Here is a 19,535-nt window from a genome sequence, read left to right as displayed (position 1 = left end):
TAGCTGGGTTTCAGGCAGATGTTAATTGCCAATGTTAATTGTGACCACCACCTGAGAGTAGCCTGCAAATACAGATGGTTCGTCAAGTTCCACAGAAGAATTAATAATTCATGTCCTATGGAAAGGTTCCTTAGAGAATTATCTCTTCCCTATTTATTGTTGACGGTGTAAATATCAATTATGACTCAAGGCTTTGGATAAACTATAATAATACTCTATGATAAGCTTCATTCAAAAGAAGTGAGGCAAAGACTCAGTGACCTAAGGAACTCAGTGACCTAAGAGCCCTTCCAGCCCAAAGAACCCCAGTTCTATGAATAATTCCAACTTAAGTGGAAGCTCGGCTCTCCCATGGAACCGTTAACTTTTATTTCAAGGTCACAGAATGAACTTTCAGAAAACCACCATTTTTCTCAACCAGTTAAAATCAAATGTAATATGTGTTTTCATTTCTTGGTGCCTGAGGAAAATTTAATTGTAGCATGAACTCCAGCTCTTACTAGTTTTAAGTAAAATTGCCAAAATAAATAGAAATGTGGGATATTTCCGGGCTCACACAGCTTCCGGGACATTTCAGTTTCTAGGGCTGCCGATCCAGTGCCTTTCACAAGCATTTGATCTTCTTTCAAACATCTCTTGAAAACAAACAAAACCTCATACAGCTTCGAATGTGCGTGCTGTTAGGATGTAAGGGTGGAAAAAAGGCAAAAAAAGAAGTCCTCCAAGAGCCCCTCCTCCCTCCCTTCACCCCTTGACCACCTCCCACCAAACACCAACAGGAAATTATGTTTTCTTAAGTAATACATTTTGCAATTTCTCAAGTCCATTAGCATCTATGTGGGAAAGATGAGGTCTATTCTCTTTACTTGTCTATGTGAAGGGAATAAGGCTTTTTCACTATTTAATAGGTAGCAGGGAGCTGACTTTTAATCCAAGGGCAAAGTTGATAGTTTGAAGTTAAAGTGGATGGCTTTGGTAGCAATAAGAAGATAAATTGTTTTAGATAAACCAGAATGCTCTTTTATGAGGTTAGGGATTTGGGGTGACTTGTTTTCCAAAATTATAGGTAAATATAATTTCTTGGCTTTTCTTTCAGTGAAGAATTCCTCAGGTTATATGCTCATCAAAATGATTAAAAGTCCAGCTACTAATTGCTATAAAAATCAGTGACAGTGATCTATTGACCTAAGCAAGACAAGCCCACATTTAAAGAAGGAGCAGGTGAGGTTAGCAAATGTTCTTCAGTGGCCACTAAACTTCCAAGTCAAAATCAGCTTTTCCATCCTCAGGGTGCTAACTGAAATCGGAGAACTTTTCCCTGATGTCCACATGTTTGGGGTTCATCTTTGATGGGACTCTTTAATGCCTTTAGTGCTACCTCACTTTTATCCAGCAATCAAAAGAGATTATTTAGAAATACTGACTTATGTTTAAACTCAAAAAGAGAGAAAAAGAAATAGAGAATGGCAGGGAAATTATGCGAGATGTGGACAATGGACCTGTGAGTCCGTATCTGGTACTTCTAGCGAGCAGCCAGGAAAGTTCTCACCATATACTATAAGCTCAATTACAGATCTGATGGGCTACTGTTAGATAAGTAACAAGAGCTAGAAAACATTTTGGAAAATTCCTATCTTTATTTTATTAGCTAATGTTCAGGAAACGAACTCTTTTGAAAAGTGGAAGTTTGGGGGCGCCTGGGTGGCTCAGTCGGTTAAGCGTCTGCCTTCAGCTCGGGTCAGGGTCCCAGGGTCCTGGGATCAAGCCCCGCATCAGGCTCTCCGCTCAGCGGGAAGCCTGCCTCTCTCTCTCCCTCTCCCACTCCCCTTGCTTGTGTTCCTACTCTCGCTGTCTGTCAAATAAATAAATAAAATCTTAAAAAAAAAAAGAAAAGTGGAAGTTTGATAGAAATAAGAATGCATCCAACTAATTTTAATTCTAAAGGTTCTTGCTGGTAATTTACAATCTGTAATTAACTACAGAAAATAGTTTTGAGGAGAAACGGATTCTTTTCTCTACTTTCTGTGTGTGTGTGTGTGTGTGTGTGTGTTTACATAGTTTTGTGTTCTAGCATTGTTGCAACCACTAGGGATTTGGGGTGAATCACTTTCCAAAATTATAGGTAAATACAGTTTCTTGGCTTTTCTTTCAGTGAAGGCAAATTCTTATGTGAAAACTAATCATCATTCAGGAGAAATCACATTATTCCTTTGTCTTCTCAAAGGCCCAGGTTTAGTGCTAAATTAAATATTATTCAGGAAATAAAGGGAACATTATTGAAGAGGGAGAAAGAAGTTGGTTTTCTTTCTATTATATCTTCTAAGGATCCATGGATTTCAACTACTTCCAATCTGATCTACAGAGAGAAAGAATGGCTCTGTATATCAGAAAACAGAAACTTTCACATAGAACCAATTTGCAACTTTAGAAACTTTCAGGTCTAATTCTTGACCCAGCACAATCATAGTTCAGTTCATCCAGCCTGTCTTCATTCCAGCATCCCCTGCTCTTACTTCTATTAGAGATTGGGGTTATTGGCAAAAACTATCCAATGCCTTTTCCACCACTTTCCCCTTCCATAACTGTAAACATCTAACTTCCTCAGTTCACTCTGGCGTATATACACTTTTGTTCCCATTGGATCATACAAAGGTACATACATTTATTTGAGTAGGTGTGTATTACTGTCACTCTGGAAAGAAGGAGGCAATAGTTTATACCATCCTCTCTGGCTTCTCTAACTAGTAGGGTGAGAATTTCTATAGGAAGGTGGGATGTTAAGAGCAAGACCTATGAAAGACTGAGCATGATGGCAGTTCTTCTGTCTGGTAAAATAACCCCAAAGTTCCCACTGAGAGACCAAGAGATTATACATCAAACCCAAAACTGACCAAGTAGCCCAGTCTTCTAAGATGGGATTCTTATGCCAAATGTTTTTATAAAATTCTGTGTAAAATATATAAATGTTTATATGGGGCTTTCTGTCTGGCCAGCTCCAGGAGGTCAAGTAATCAAAGACCAATCATACCTGCCATCTGTGAAAATACGATGTGCTCTTTTCACAGCTATAAATAACAATTATGGCAAGACAAAAATTCCAAATGATTAGATACAAGACCATGGCAGGTTGAGGGTTGGGTAAGGATTCCTAATCAGTTGACTGTTGTAGACTTGGGAATATGCAATATTTATGTCATGGTGTGTGGGTGGCATGCTTGAATAATTCCATGAGGCATTGCAGGACTAGAAAATAAGGAAAGTATAAATGAATCAATAAATACATAGCATTATTACTGTTACTTTGTCAATATCGGTTGACTTAGGCCACTGTTGGATGCTCTGGTTTGTCTTTCTGTAAATAATGACATTTATTTCCTTCCTCAAATGAATATTAGGACAGAGGTAGAAGTGATTTTGGCACAATGAAGCAATTCTGATTTCTAAAAACCGTATACACGCATGAATTGTTCTTGCGCCATTTTCTGTCTTGGAAAAGCTCTGCTGGCACCATGAGTGTTTACTTTTATAAGCTGAAAGGCTCCCATCAACCTCAAACAGATGCAAATCACTTTAACTTGTCATAGTGTTATTTTGTTCATCCTAAAAGTTCAGACAAGCCTTCCAAACTTCCAAAATTTCTCTCAATTCAGCGAGGAGGAAAATTTAGAACACAGTATTTGAGTGTTCTGCCCAGATGTGTCACACATACAAAGAATGAGTGGAGGAGGGCAACACCCTTTCCTACCGATCCTGTGAACTCATCACTATGGCGTTAAAATGACACCAAAAGCTCTGGGCCACACATCTCCTCAGAACATGGCAATATAAATCACTTCATATACTACTTTAAGTACTCCAGCATAAGTTGTATGTCAGATGTATGGCATTTTGGAGGCTTGAGAAAAAAAATAATCAAATCCAGTTTTTAGGTTAAAATGTGCTGAATCTTTAGCCCATATCAGTGAAATTGTTAGAATGTGGTGTTTCACTTTTTAAAATACCACAACATTTGAACCTTTCAGCAATTCCAAAGTCAACTCCCTCTGGGAAAGATAGTATGCTTAAACTTTTTTTTTTTATTTAAAAATGTAACACAAACAGCTAACTAAACAAGCTGCCCATAAAATCAACAGTGTAAGCAGTCTGAACCCTGAAGTGTTTTACAACATCCTTCAAGACTATTAAAGGCAATGTAAATACCTCTTTCCAACAAGGGAAAATACCCTTCAGCACTTTTTTTCCTTTTCTTTTTTTTTCCCAGGCTTTTAAACAATTTTGGTAGTGATTTCTTACATCACAGACAGAAATATTTGAAATAGAGTCAGGTGGTATCCTTTGAAGAGTAAGAAAGTTGCTAAATCTGGATAATCCATGAATAATTATGGGACAAATATAAATTCCCTAAATCCCTAGGGATTCCTAGGGATGCACCAGTCTCTAGAAAAAAAGAGGTGTACATCTGGTATCCCAGCATTCCAGGAAAGCTCTAAGCACTCAGTAAGTAGATTCCCTTTCTCCCACTAGGGAAAGGCAACACCCTCCTATGGGATGTGCTTTGACAACAGTAACTATAAAAAGGGCAGTGGGCAGTAAGAATAGCTGGTATTTATTAAACACACGCCCAGTGGTAAGGATTATAGTGAATTATTTCAGTTCATCTTCACCATTAGATTATAAGCTAAATACTAAAATTATCCCCATTGTACAGATTTAAAAAGTTGGGCTGAGTATGGCTATATGTCTTGCCAAGGTCTTGCTCTAACAAGTGGCCAGACCAGAATCTAAACTCAAGAGGGACTCCAGTGTATTAACCATGCACTGCACTCTCTTTTCTGCATTTTTCGTTGATACTTCTTGTACCACAACCCACCAATTGTAAGTTCCAAAACAGGAAGGGGCTCTGTGCTATTTGTCCCCATAGAGAGCACAGCGGGAAGTAGGAAGCTATGCAAGGGTTGCTATTTAAACTCTATACTACTACTTCTATAGAAAAATTAAAACAATTTAGCAAGCTTTTCCTGATTTGCTATGCTTGTTCGAAGCACTGTGCATCTGGGGAGGATACAGAGGTGAAGGAAACATGTTACCTGTCCTCAAGGAGCTTACTTTTCAGTGGGGAAACAAACACAGACATATTTACTCTACAGTACATCAATGCTCTAACAAAGATAGAGGCAGAGTGGACTCTGATAGCGCTGAAGCCTGAGCAGACTGACGTTGCTAATAAATGAGTTCACAAAATGGATCAAAATCAAGGGCCCTTGAAACAGTAGGCTCTCTCACACACAACTATGCCAGGTAAATGTGTAGGGGTGATCACCTGCACTCATAACAACATTATGAGGTGGGTGCTCTTACCCAACCCTTTCTTTTTACAGAAGAAGAGAGGAGAGAACAATGTAGTGATTCTCAAGGTCCCTTAATTCCTGTGTGGGGAGGTGGGATCCAAACCAGGTGTGTAAGCCCAGGTCTTTGGGGAAACAGATGAGACTGGGTTAAATGAGCAGGATTTTATTAGGGGAAATATCTGTGTGAAATGGGGCGGGGGGGGGGGAATCGGGAAGCCTGGGCAAGCCATCAGAACACAATGCAAGTCTGACCCCAAGTGAAGGAGAAGGGCCCGCGGAGAGAATGTTGGGTGGAAATGTCTTGGACTGCTGTACAGTCTAAGGAAACGTTCAGAAAAGCCACTGAGGAGTCCTTGAATCAAAAGTTTGCCAATAAGGGAATCTTGTGTTTCCCAGGAATGGGTCTACCTTGTATCCCCACCATACTCAGTCTTATCTTTGGGGAAGGTGTCAGCTCTGGGCCATTCACCATTGCCAGAGAAAAGGGTCATATTGGAAAAAATGGCCATTCCCACCATAACCACAGAAAAGGTAGGATGAGGTAATTTCCAGGAAAAAAGGAAGAGGCTGAGCAGACTGACATTATGTCTAATCTATATACCTTTTACCTTGTTAAAGAGGCAACCATCCCACCAGGAGCACAAGTCTCTTGAAATGTGCACCTTTGTCCTTTGGTTTCAAAAAGTCACATCCCAAAGCACTGAGTAGACCGCATGACACTTACTCTCTTGGCTCCCAGAGATGAAAGGCTGACCCAACTCTCCTGGAATTTGAACTTGTGATTCCCTGAAGTAAAGAGATATCAAAGTTGATACTGAAACATCTAAATCATCCTCCACAATTTCATGTGTCTCCAGGCCAAACCAGCAAAATAGCTAGAGCACATCCTTTTCTACAGGTAAAGAGCTGATATCTGGGCGATCTTTTCAATTACCTGCTCCTCTGTTTCCCCCCTATTTTGCCCTTTTTAGAAGGTCAATGCTGAGTTAGGACTTTATGCTATACAATAGGCTGCTGTCTACCGCCATACCACCCTGAATGCGTCCGATCTCGTCTGATATACAATAGGCTGCTAATATTCCATGCTGGACATTATTTTCCCAGCATTTCTTATAGGGTGCCAGGCTTTTCTTAGACTTTATGTCATACAATACTTACTTGTTTGGAGTAGTTGAGATGGAAACATAGTCTATTGAAAACATCACTGCTTCCTCTCTGAAATTTAAAGAGACTATTATCATCCTTCTTTTAGATACTGTTTCTCAGGCAAAATCTCATAAAGATAGGTGGGGCAAAAAGAAGGGCTTATGATATCCACAGGGTTAGCTTTTGATAAATGAATACTGTGCTACTAAATTCCTATCAATAATAATATAAATGGGGCCCAGCTCACTCTTGTGGTAAGGGACGGTACCCCTCCACAGTTTAGAGTCTTGCCTTACCCTCTAAACAAGCATATACCACCATCTGGGATCATGGGCAGCTTATAATATTGTCAATTATTATTATTGGAAAGATATTTGGATCTTGAAGCATGCAAAAATGTTTTATCTTTTGGGGAAGTAATATGGTAGAATGGCTAACTGGTGAGCTCCAGAATCAGAGGAAACTGGTTGTTTTGCTTTTCTAAGCTTCAGATTCCTTAAAGGTAAAATGAACAAGACATATTATCCACCCCAAGAGAACTAGGAAAATTAAATAAGAAAAATATGTGCAATTAACATATATAATGTAGTGCCCAGCCCTGAGCGAGAGAAGTATCTTATTAAAATAATAAATTGTCTAATTAGTCCTAGGTCTATCAGTTTGTTTTTATGTGACCTCAAGCAAGTCACCAAATCTTAGCAAGCCTTGGGTTATAAATAAGACTGATGCAAATAATATCACCTTACTGGAGATTACCATGTAAACTATAAAGTGTCTGCAAATGTTAATCAAGGTTATTGTTACTGCCATTGTTATTAGCTCTCAGTGATCTTTTCAATCAAAAAGTTTGTGGATTGCTTTCCTCTGTAAAGCCAGGAGCTAGGATAAGAGCCAAGAGACAATGGGAGAATGTGAATGTCATGTAATACTTCAGGGCATTTTCCAGCTTCCTAAATATCTGTGTATGGTACACAATGTGTTCTAATATATATCACAAATTAAGATGTTCTGAAACTTATTCCCTGATGAGTTGGTTAACATTTCCTTCGAAGTGATAAATTTCCTCAACCAACCTGAGTGAGCTAAAGGGCCAACATTTTTTTTTTTTAAATAATCTTACCTTCCCTGGTGTCAATAGGAAACAATATTTACTCACTACTGTTTTCCTTTCAAAAATCTGTCTAGTTGCATACTAGAAACAGTGTCAGCTGGTTTGTTTGTCTTGGACAAGCTGTTGAAGTGAAAAGTTTTTGCTTGGCTGAATGTGGGACAGTTTCATAACCCTTCAAGAAGTGCATTGAAGGTGGGTGCCAGTTCCGGCTGCTTCTAACATGCCTCCACTTGCTGCCCATTGTCAAGGGTGGCCAATGTAATTAAATTAAGACAATAAGCAAAGCAACAGATGCAACTGAGACCAAATCCCTGAGTGCTTTTGTTTTGTCACTGTCATTGTCTGCAACAAAGAAGTCACATGTGAGAGCCTGGGAAGGGAGCCAAATGCAAACCAGACAACATCCCAGCTGGTTTTGAATGGCCTCCACCTTACGCGTGTGTGCATGGGAACCATGCTACTTGGAGCAGTGTCTGCTCTACTCAAGTTAGTTTCTGCCCGTGGCTTTGCTGCAAGGCTGAAACAGAAGAAATAGGCCAGAGGATCCCTGTGCTCAGATTGACAGTTTACACCTCTGCTTTGAGAGAAAAGAAGAAGAATCTCTCTGTTGGGGAAAAGGATAAGATCCATATGGTTGACCAATCTAACCTCAATCCTTTTTGTTACAGCCTTCATGAATTTGAAGAGGGACAGACATATAGAAGATACCTGAATTTTTTCTTCTGTAAATCTGGGATTAATTTGGCTTGAGAGAAAGACTGGAGATTAAACACCTCATCTTTTAATTTGTTATTATTTCATTCTTGAGCATTTTTCCTAGTGTGCTCATTATCCAGATTCTTAAAATCTTTTTCTAAGCTGTTATGCCTCTTAAAGAGAAAACAAGGCAAACTCAAATTAGCATATTTTTAGATCTGTTATTTAATTTGATTAGTAGTTTGGTAGAGAAGTGGTATCCTTAATAATGGCCATGTGGGGGTTTTGATGAGCCACATACCATCTGCAGGGTTCATTGCATACTAAACAGAAATGTTTCAAGGAGTTTGGGACAATAGTGATCCAACTCTGTAGCCCCATTTGTTTTTCTTCCATTTTTCAGGAGAACTCCTTTAAGAATGCAGATTGGTGGGGGGTGGGAGGGATGGGGTGGCTGGATGATAGACATTAGGGAGGGTATGTGCTATAGTGAGCGCTGTGAATTGTGTAAGACTGTTGAATCACAGACCTGTACCTCTGAAACAAATAATACATTATATGTTAAAAAAAAAAAAAAAGAAGATAGTAGGAAGGGTAAAATGAAGGGGGGAAATCGGAGGGGGAGACGAACCATGAGAGACTATGGACTCTGAGAAACAAACTGAGGGTTCTAGAGGGGAGAAGGGTGGGGAGATGGGTTAACCTGGTGATGGGTATTAAAGAGGGCACGTATTGAATGGAGCACTGGGTGTTATACACAAACAGTGAATCATGGAACACTACATCAAAAACTAATGATGTAATGTATGGTGATTAACATAATATAATAAAATTTTTTTTAAAATGCATCTGAAAAAAAAAGAAAAAAAAGAATGCAGAATAACATGTAAGATTAGGAATATAAATTTACTGGTAGCTTAACAGTGGCTATTTTTATATCAACAAATGCATGTTAAGTGGACTTGGTAAAGTTGTATGGTATCTGGGGGAAAAGTGCCAGTATTTTAAACAGATGCATTTCAAGCTATCCTATACAAATGCCAAACTTCTTCCCATGAGTTTTCAATGGCCACTGAGCTAGTTATTTTAATAAACATATTTACACAATGAAACTATCTTCCTTCTATTTAGTCAGTACAGGATATTGACCATCAACGTACAAAGTGCTAACTAGCTTTTTTGAAGGACTTGATAACTCTAACATTTCAGGTAGAGCTGAAAAATATGTGTAAGAAAAATTACCAAATCCCTATGGGCCTTAGCCAATAGGTATTATTTCCAGGGATTATAGTCGATTCTGTCCCAGCTTCTCACACCCTGCAGGTCTCAGGTCTGAACAGTTTCCAAAGTCCTTTACAATGACCTATAAGTTCCTAAGAATGATTGGGTTGAGAGGTCATTATTTTAGCCAGAAGGAAGAATTTGGAGATTCCAGACACCTTTAGTGAGAACTCTTGTTTTTGGTCATGATGAAAACATGTTCTGGGAAAAAGGGATATTGTGGATTCTTGAACTTTATTCTGTACCAATAATGATTCATTATGTCCTCCTCTAAGGGCCTCCTGGTTAGAGGTGAAACCAAGAGAAAAAGCTCCTTATGTTTATGCATGCAGATGCCATTTCCTCCTGGATTTAATCCATATCTTCTTATTTGTATAAACTTTGCTATTTAAATATATTCAAGGATAAAATAATAACTATAGGAAAAGTATAATGACTTGATTCTGCACATTATTAGAGGGCCCAGTATAGTCTTTTAATTCATTCTATAGCTATTTATTGAGCAACTGCAATATTCCAGGCATTGTTTTAGAGAAAGGGATATAACAGTGAATAGACAGAGGGGTCTCTACTATATAGGGCTTCTATTCTAAGCAAAACTCAATATTCCTTGGATAACAGCATTGCTTGCTAATAAGTGAATGGTAGCACCAAAGCAAGGAATGCAGGGTTTTTATTGCAGGAATAGTTTCCAATAAAGATGAAATAATAATAATAAGTAAATAATGATAACTAATACTTATGTAGTGCTTCCCATGTGCCAGGCCTATTATAAGTCTTTTTAGGTACTAATTCTTTAATTCTTAATCCTACAAGGTAGGAACTATTATTATGCTAGTTTATAGATGAAATTGAGACACAAGAGATTGCCACTTGCACAAGTTCACATAACTAAAACTGAAAGAGTCAAGATTTGAACCCAGCTCAGTATGTCTGTGATTTTACAGATTCTAAGTCAATTATAAAACTTCCCAATCTTCTACTTCTAAAACTCTCCCTTTCTCCATAGGAGAAAAAGAAAAAAAATGAAAAATGTCTTTTTACAAAAATTAAACCAAAACAAAATGCAATAAAACTACAGAGGATGATCCCAGAATGTGTTCCTTTTTTTTTTTTCCCCCCTCTTAGTAGGAAAAGATGCCACAGGCCAGAATTCTGGATTTTTCAGTCTCCTTCTGGTCAACGAATCCACGATAGTGGCAGATGAATAGAAACACATTTCTGTGTGACTATAAAGCAATCTGTAGTCCCCATGACACCAGGGGCACATAAAAGTAGCCTGAGTAAAGTTTGACTAAACTAAAAACTAAAGGCCTATCTACTTACATATGTCTTTCTTAGAAAAGAAACAGGCTCAAGCTGTCCGTGAGATTGACTGATAAAGCATCAAATATGAAAGGTTGAGACCCAGTGTTAGAAATAGATGAGTAGGGTACATAAAACTTCATCAAATTAATGTCACTTTTTCTCCCTTATTTTTAGGAAGTACATTTGAAGAACGCAAGTAGAGGGAGTGCAGGAAACAAGAACTACAGAATGTAGGAAGACATTCCTGAATTGTGAAGAATGACATGCCACCGGCAGGATCATTTGCTCTGTAGGAGTTACCTGATAAACATCAGAAGACTTACCAAAAAAAATAAGTTTGATAACATTTCAAAAGATGGGCATTCCCCCCAATGAAATACGCAAGTAAACATTCCAACATTGTCTTTAGGAGTGATTGTTAAAAGCTTTGCACCTTGCAAAAATGGTCCTGGAGTTGGTAGATTGCTGTTGATCCTTTATCAATAATGTTCTATAGAGAAAAATATATATATAAATATATCTTAGTCCCTGCTTCTCAAGAGCCACAAATGCATGGGCGTTGTATAGATCCAGTTGCACTAAATTTGTTTCTGAGTCTTGGCTGCTGGAGCCATTCATTCAGCAGTCTTGTCTAAGTGGTTTATTCTTTTTTTTTTTTTTTAATTTGCACTTCTTTCTACGCAACACAGGCCATTTGTTTTACAGTGTCTGATAATCTTGTTTGTCTATATTCACCCTCCCCCCACTTCATCTTTATATTTGCCAAATTTGGCCTCCTCAAGAGCAGCAACAAGCAGTCAAGTAGCACACCCAAAAGATTTTAACCCAAAAGATTCCATCTGTGGCATTTGTACCAAATATAAGTTGGATCCATTTATTTTAGACACAAAGCTTTATTTTTCCACATCTTGCTAAAAAAAATTTTGAGGCCAATCATTTTTAGGCATATGTTTTAAGCATAGAAAGTCTCAAACTCTCAACAGTTCCTTCAAATGATGAGTTAATGTGCAACCTGATTAGTAACTTCTCTCTTTTTATTTTTTCCATATAGAGCACTATGTAAATTTAGCATATCAAGAATACAGGATATATCACAAACAGTATGTAAAACTCTGTTTTTTAGTACAATGGTGCTATTTTGTAGTTTGTTATATGAAAGAGTCTGGCCAAAACGGTAAAAGGTGAAAGCAAAACAGAAGAAGCCTGGAGCCAAAGATGATATGAAGGGGAAGGGTCCTAAAAATCCATCCACTTGGGAAAGAAGGCAAAATTCCCCCAATGATCCCTTCCAAGAAAAACTTAAGACACAAAGTCCGCTAATGCAAATTTGATTGGGGAGTCCAGAGAGGAGTGGAAAAAGCAGAAGGCTAGGAATTTAACAGTCCTGGCTTCTATTTCTCACTGAAGAAATAAACATTTGCCGACTCTGTCACGGACTCACCACTGTGTGACTTTGGGCAAGTCACTTCACCTCTCTGTGCCTCAGTTTCCTCATCTACAAAATGGGGGCAAAACGCCATCTACCTACCTCACAGGGGTGGTATGAAGATTACAAAGATAAAGCTCCAGATTTTATCCTGGGTTGCTATAAGGGCACAAGGTCAGAGCCCTTCAGCTGCTGGGATGCAAGGAATTGTAGAAACAACCCATTCACGTCATAGCTAGGAAACTGATCAGCTGAATGTTCCTGACGTGCTAATTCTTGTCAATGTAGCTATCCCACAAACTATTCAACTATCTAGTTGTTAAAAGCTGCCAGCTCCATCTCTTTTAAAACCCTTTCAAAATAAGTAAGAAATATCTGATTTACAATCAGATCTGAATTCTGCATTTGGATTTATGAATACAAAGTGCAAAGAGAGAAAGGAAAAGAAAAAAAGAAAAAAAAAAGACTTCCACCAGTGAAAGAGGGACTACTCCATCTGTTAGCATTCATTGACTCCTCCAGGCAGTTACTAGTAATCTAGTAATACTTTTTGTAAAATTATAAATGATACTCTATTCATTTTGAACAATATAGTTATTCCTTCTCTTTGGGTAACCTAAAAAAATGGCCCAGGATTTCAAATATTGAAATAATATCTTATTCTAAAAAATCACAAAATCACTTTCTTTAATAAATTTTGCTCTTATCCTTAGCTATATTTACATATACATATACATTTTTTAAATTTTTGTTAAAATATGCTTGACTGGAGTTGCTAGTTGAGAGGCAAAATTTTCCTTTAGAACTAGAAATTTTCTTTTATGTCTGCTGACAAGAGTGACCCCTGGCCCTCTGCGGATGCATCTTATCCATTCAACTGAAAATTGATATCAAGAAAATCCAACAGTGAAGATAGGCCCATGGTGACCTAGAAAATGTTTCCCATCTACATTTTAAGATTTTCTTATTAGAACAATGAATCATCCATCATTCAGATCTTTTTATCTGCCTTCAAACTTTTTGGTGAAAAGCCACCAGGCTTGATTACTTCATGCAAAGTGTATTTCTTTGTTCTTGGAAATTGTGCATGGAAAACCAGAATAGCATCTTTAGTTTCCATCCCACTGTTTCACCTCAAGGTTCAGAAATCAGAAAACGTCTAAGACTTCCTGGATCTTCAAACATATGCAAAAAGAAGCCCTATATAGTGGGTACCCTTGCTCAGCCAATAAGTGCTTAAACCCTCAGACCCTCAGCATTACTTGAATTGAGCACCTCTGTCATACTGAGCAATGTTGTGATCACTATAGACAAATGTAAAAGAAACTAGAAGTCATTTTTGCCCTTTATCTGTTTTTCAGAGAGATGTGTTCTGTGGATTTAGATGCTGGACCTCTCTTCCCAAAATGGCCCTTCTGGTTTTTATTTCTTTTTCTTCATGTATATCTTTTAAAATTGCTATCTCCCAGCAACACTTTACATGCAATCTTCTGCAGACCTATGGGTTTCCAGGCACAGTTGGATATGGTAATTCTAAGAGTATCTATGACTTATTTGATTCACTTAATAATTCTATTCACAGCCAAAACTACCCTAGTGAGGAAAGCTTAAATATGCAAAGCTATATTATCTTTCTTCATTTTTTCTGACACATAATCCTCTCCAACTGTATCATAAATCAATGAACTAAAAATTAACTAATTATACTAACTCACTATCTTATTTTTAAATGAAATAAAACTGGAAGACAAATCAATGTAAAACCTCAAAAATCAGTTGATCTACATACTACAGCAGAATGACCCAGGATCAATAGAAAGGAGCACCTAAAATTTCACATCTCAAAACTTTTATAAGCTTTGCTTTGGATTTTTCAAATGAGGCAATTTCAAAATGTTTATGAAAAAGCTGTAAATATCGGTAAGAATAAGCTTTCAGCTTACAAGCTTAGCTTTAATTTAACTGACAATACTGAATACCTAGATCAAATTTCAGTTCCCAGTTCCCCAAATAACATTACAGTATCTTTTGAACACCTTAAGATGAGGAAGATCCACTGAAAAAGTTAATGTATCCTTCCATCAGAATCCACTCTTCTAGAAATAAAGAAAAACTTGCAACACCCACCCCCCGACAGGCACGCGCACGTGCACACACAAACACTCAATCTAAGAGTCCAATGGAATACTGAGAAGAAATCACTTCCTTGAAAAAACTTATTGGGGGGGGAAAAAAAAGGCCAAGCCTCCCTTGAGAATCCATCCCCTCCTTGGAATGTCAATGTTTGTGTAGATGACACCATCTCATGCACTGTGGCTCCAGGGTTTCTGTTACTAGTTTATGCACTTGGGAGACTGCTTAAATGGACGATGTAGCACATTTTGCTTTCCCATTTATTGTTTGGCCGGCTATGCCAATGTGGTGCTATTGTTTCTTTAAGAAAGTACTTGACTAAAAAAAAAAAAAAAAAGGAAAAAAAAAGAAAGCATAGACATATTTTTTTAAAGTATGAAAACAACAATTCTATAGATAGATGGCTTAATAAAATAGCATGAGGTCTAGTCGCCACCACCTTTCAACTTTTTATCACAAGTAGCGTACTGTTCACCAAATTGTGAGTTTGGGGGTGTAGGGACAGAAGATGGAATTTTTGTAAAGTTAGAAGGCTCTGTTATTCTGCTGGCTCTCAAACTCAGCAAAATTAGCAATATGTTATCCAATCCAAACACCTCGATCAAGAGCATAGAGTATACATGGGGAAAAAAAGGACCTTACACACAAATGGCAGAACAAAACATGATGAAGTTACTTAAATTGATTTTTGTGCTCTCTGCTCTAAAACAGATATTCAGCAAGTGGAGAAAATAAAAACAAAGAGAAAAAATGCATAGATTAAATCTGCTAAAAATAGCTTCTGCCACATCCCCCTTAAGTCATTCTTTGGCATTTACTGATTTATAGAAGATACTCTCCCTTCATCTAAACATCTCAAAGAGCAGTAGCTCTCATAAAAAGCAATCACTGATCTCATTAGGAAGTGTTGGAAAGTATTTCCTTATGAGATGGGGGTTATCTACTGATAAGGAAAGAGAAGAATTTATGAGAAATCGTTGAAAGAGATGGCTAACAATCTGTGAAGATTTGTTTTTGTTTTCGTTTTGGGTTTTGTTTTGTTTTGTTTTTTACTTTATACAGTCTTTATGAATATCTTAATGTTCAAAAATGACTTGGTTCTTTCTTCTTTTTTTATATTGGAATGAGGGATGATAAGTTAAACCCACATAGACTCTTTAAAACTATAGGCTAGATAGAAGTGTATGTTTGACTTGTTGAAGCTATAATCAGACTATTTAAAATGGTTTTGCTATTTTTAATCTTAAAAGAGTGTACTAATTTATTAGAGACAGTTCCTGTTTGGCTCTCTTCATAAGAAAGAGCATTCCCACTCAAATCACCTGGGCTTTCCCATCAATGTTTTCAAAAGATAAATCTGATTTATCCGTCATTATGGCATCATTTATTTAAAAAAATTTTAATAGAAGAATTGTAATTCTTTATGCCCCTCTCTTGCAATGATCATGAAGTTCAGAATATGAGGGAGCAAAAACAAGAAGAAAATTTTGTTGATTTTTTGTTTTTGGTTTGTTTAAATGCTAGTGTTTAATCCTATAGTACATATTTGCTTATTGCTATTTTAATATTCTAAAAGACTTTCCTGTTAGGTGTTAGAAACTGATACATAGATATCTTTTTTGTGTGATTTCTATTTAAAAAAAAAGGAGATGAGAGGACTGTCTGAAGCTTTAAAGTGCATATGGTACAGGATAAAGATACCAATTGAAATAACCAAGTCCTATCTAGAACAATACTTTTTTGGGGGAAACCTCTCATAGATAAGACAGAGGCCCAGGGAATTTTTGAAACTGTCTCTATTCCTCCCAGTCCTTATTCATTTAGTATTTGCCTCAAATTTTTGTAGAGGGGTGACCAAGCTGAAACCCTAGAATTAAAGGGACCTCTTTAAAAAACATATATTCCACATGTTCCCTCTTAATTTATGATTACACCTTGATCTTAAACATGGTCCCTCTTTCTCCCCATTCTTCAGCTGTCATTGATAGGGTCTTTGAAGGAAAAAAAAATGTTAATTTTAAAAGGGGAACACAAAAGTCCAAATGTAACTGACCAATTGAAATGTGAGTTAAGATGGAGATAGTTTCTCCTACTTTATCCCTGCTGAATCATCTGATACCTTCAGAATGACCTTTTGCAAGCCTTAGAATCTGCCTTTTATTTAATTGCCCAGACCTACTGCATCCTAAAAGTAAACATTATTCATTTTCTTTTGCCCAAAATGCACTGATGTAAAAGTTGGAAAAATAAAAACAAAACTCAAAAATCCCTTCGAAGTCACCCACTGGCCCCATTTACCTACCCAGAGCAAAGTCACTTCTGTTAATCCCTTAATCTGATTTTGTTTGGATATTTATCTTGTACCTGCTGCTAAACACACTGCAGGAGGGACTCTGAAACCTCAAACTGTCTACTCACATCTCTTATCTGTGTCTGTGTATCATTAAAATGTCTATTCAAAATATTAAAAACTTTCAAACACCATGCAGCTTGTATTCAGTTTACATAAAGGCCCCAAATACCATGTCAGATCTCTTGTTACTAAGAGAGTTAATGAACTATGAGAACTGGGATTACATCATGTGTTTTGCTTCATATGGTTTTATCACACTTACAGGCCAAGTGTGATAAGTACACTTACAGACACTGAATTTTTCCCTGCTACTTTGAAACCGGAAAATAATGATTGGTCATTCGTTATATCTATCTTATTTCAAAAGCATATTTTTTATTAAATTAACTCTGATTGTATTTGAAATCATTATTCATTTATGGCAGAGAAATATCGATCCTAATGACTTCTAAAACTGTAACTAACTGAATCATTATCTTACATTTACTGTTAAGTAAGCATATTTGGAAAAATGTATGGCTAGAGCGTCATAATAAAATGATATATCTTTCTTTAGTAATTACATTAAAATTAATCATGTTTGATTAATTAGTTCTTTTGGACAATGTTGGTGTAATGTGTCATTCCTTAAGAATTCTATTGTTATGTAGCATTTTTATTAATGAAGGTCACTGCAACAAATTAACAAGAAAACTTACCCAGAAAAATAAAACTAATCATACACCAGAATGGAGATATCTTATAGAATTTACAGATTATATTTAAAAATAAATGTTTGAAAGAGCTTGTACAAACTATGTAAGAGATGTATGAATTGTACGATATATGCATTAACAATAAAGCAGGTGTAATTAACTAACCCCACTCACTGTAACCCAACGGTGAGTTATAATCCATGACACAAAGGGTCTGGGAAAAGATTTTCTATCAAATAGGGCACATAATATACAAGTAGCATTCAATATTTACCCATATTGTGAGATTTCATAAGAATGTGGTCTCTCAGCATTGAGTTTTTATTTCAATAAATCTTTCTAAATCTTTACTGAATATCAAACTCACAGCAGCATTTGTAGAAGCACAAGGTGGAAAGATTAATAATTTCCCTCTTGTTGTTTGAAAGTATCTCATTCTATTTTCCTTTTCTTAAAACTTCCATGAACTATTTGGAAAGTTACCTAAATATAAAAAAGACTCAGGAGACTTGTACTTGATTTTAAGGAACTACTAGCTATACCAGTTTATTATTTTCCCACGTGCAGCTCACCGTGACTCCCGTCACTCCCTGAGTCCCCACAGCTCTCCTTAACCCTATCCTCCAGACCTCCTTGTCCTATTTGTGCTCAGCATCTTGCTGCCTATGGCCATGAGCTTCTAACTGCATTGCTTCTCTCCCTAGACAATACTTTTCTCCCTTTATTCATGCTAGGCTAAGCTGGGCACAGCCTTTCAGTAAAGGTTTTGGGGATGATGAAGTGGGAGGCAATAAAGCAGGCGGCAGAAATTGGCTGCTAATGTCAAACATCACTGTTAACTAAAATCCATTAAGGAAAGTCTGGCTGCTCATGTGTCTCTTGTCATTTTAGTAAGACTCCTTCCTCCATTCAACAAACTCTCCCTAGAATTACTTCCTATCCAACACTTCATCCTCTCCCTTAGAAAGAACTTGCAAAGTTGGAGTGGGAGGGAGCACCTGGGTGGCTCAGGCAGTTAAGCATCTGACTCTTGGTTTCAGCTCAGGGCATGATCTCAGGGTTGTAAGATTGAGCTCACATTGGGCTTCATGCTGGGCATGGAGCCTGCTTAAGATTCTCTTTCCTTCTCCCTTTGCTCCTTCCCCCCCAAAAAACAAATAAAATAAAAATACTATTCATATTTGCTGAGCATTTACTAGGGGTCAGTCACTATGCCAAGTGGTTTACCTCTATTATCTCATTAGTCTTTACAAAAATTCTATGAGTCAGGCACTATTATGAACCCTATTTTACAGGTGAGAAAATGGAGACTCAAAGACAGTATGTAACTTACTTAAGGTCACAGACAGGCAGGATGGGCTTGAATCTGGGTCTGAGGACATCAAAACCTGTGTTTTTAGTACTTTGCCATTCATGCCCCAATCCAGACACAAGGACAGTTCCATATGGTGACAGATCTATTCCTATTAAAATTTGGTTTTACATGCTACAGGCAGAAATATAGCTAATTGCACCTTTGAGTGATAAACTATTTATGAATATTATATTATCAAGATAAATAAGCATTTTTGCTCAACAACTAATGTATCTAACTGGGCTTTCAACCTTACCTCCAGCCATTTCTCTGCTCATTCACACTGCAATGTCAATTCTTGATAGACCTTTACATGGTGTATATAATATCTGATGTTAAACCAATCTCAGGATTCCTCAGTGAGGAGGTGTGACTTGGGTCCTTATACAGTCCAGAAATAAGCCATTTCCACATAAGTAAAACTAGAAGCTGATGATGAAGAACCTTGCCAAGAGCTTTTGCAACAATACGCCTGTTGTTCTCTTCACAGTTTGTCAAAGCCAGTGTGGTATCAAGGTTGAATCAGGGCTTCCACAGACAAAACTGTGGATTCGGGGAGTGAGTTTCATGAGACCCATGTTCTTATATCTCTGCCCTTCGAAAAGGGCCTTAGTTATCCCACTCTCAGGAGTTCCAAAGGGTATAATGCTAGCTCTAGATGGCATTTTGGAAATGTGTAGGGAC

At 37.3% G+C, this 19,535-nt stretch overlaps 1 protein-coding gene across 3 annotated transcripts in view; it reads left to right on the top strand.

The window, feature by feature from the left end:
- Positions 1 to 17,407, top strand: part of IGF1 (insulin like growth factor 1) — a 76,411-nt gene extending 59,004 nt beyond the window's left edge. For all 3 annotated transcript variants that reach the window (XM_036105405.2, XM_036105494.2, XM_036105548.2), the window contains one exon: positions 11,065 to 17,407. In XM_036105405.2, coding sequence (XP_035961298.1) covers positions 11,065 to 11,090 — 26 coding nt within the window. In that variant the 3' untranslated portion in view covers positions 11,091 to 17,407. The remainder of the gene's footprint in view (positions 1 to 11,064) is intronic.
- The last annotated feature ends 2,128 nt before the right edge of the window (positions 17,408 to 19,535 follow it).

Source organism: Halichoerus grypus, chromosome 6 (assembly GCF_964656455.1).
Source record: "Halichoerus grypus chromosome 6, mHalGry1.hap1.1, whole genome shotgun sequence".
NCBI classification, from domain to species: domain Eukaryota; kingdom Metazoa; phylum Chordata; class Mammalia; order Carnivora; family Phocidae; genus Halichoerus; species Halichoerus grypus.
Note: the sequence above shows the minus strand (reverse complement) of the source record. Positions and strands in the feature narration are given on the sequence as shown.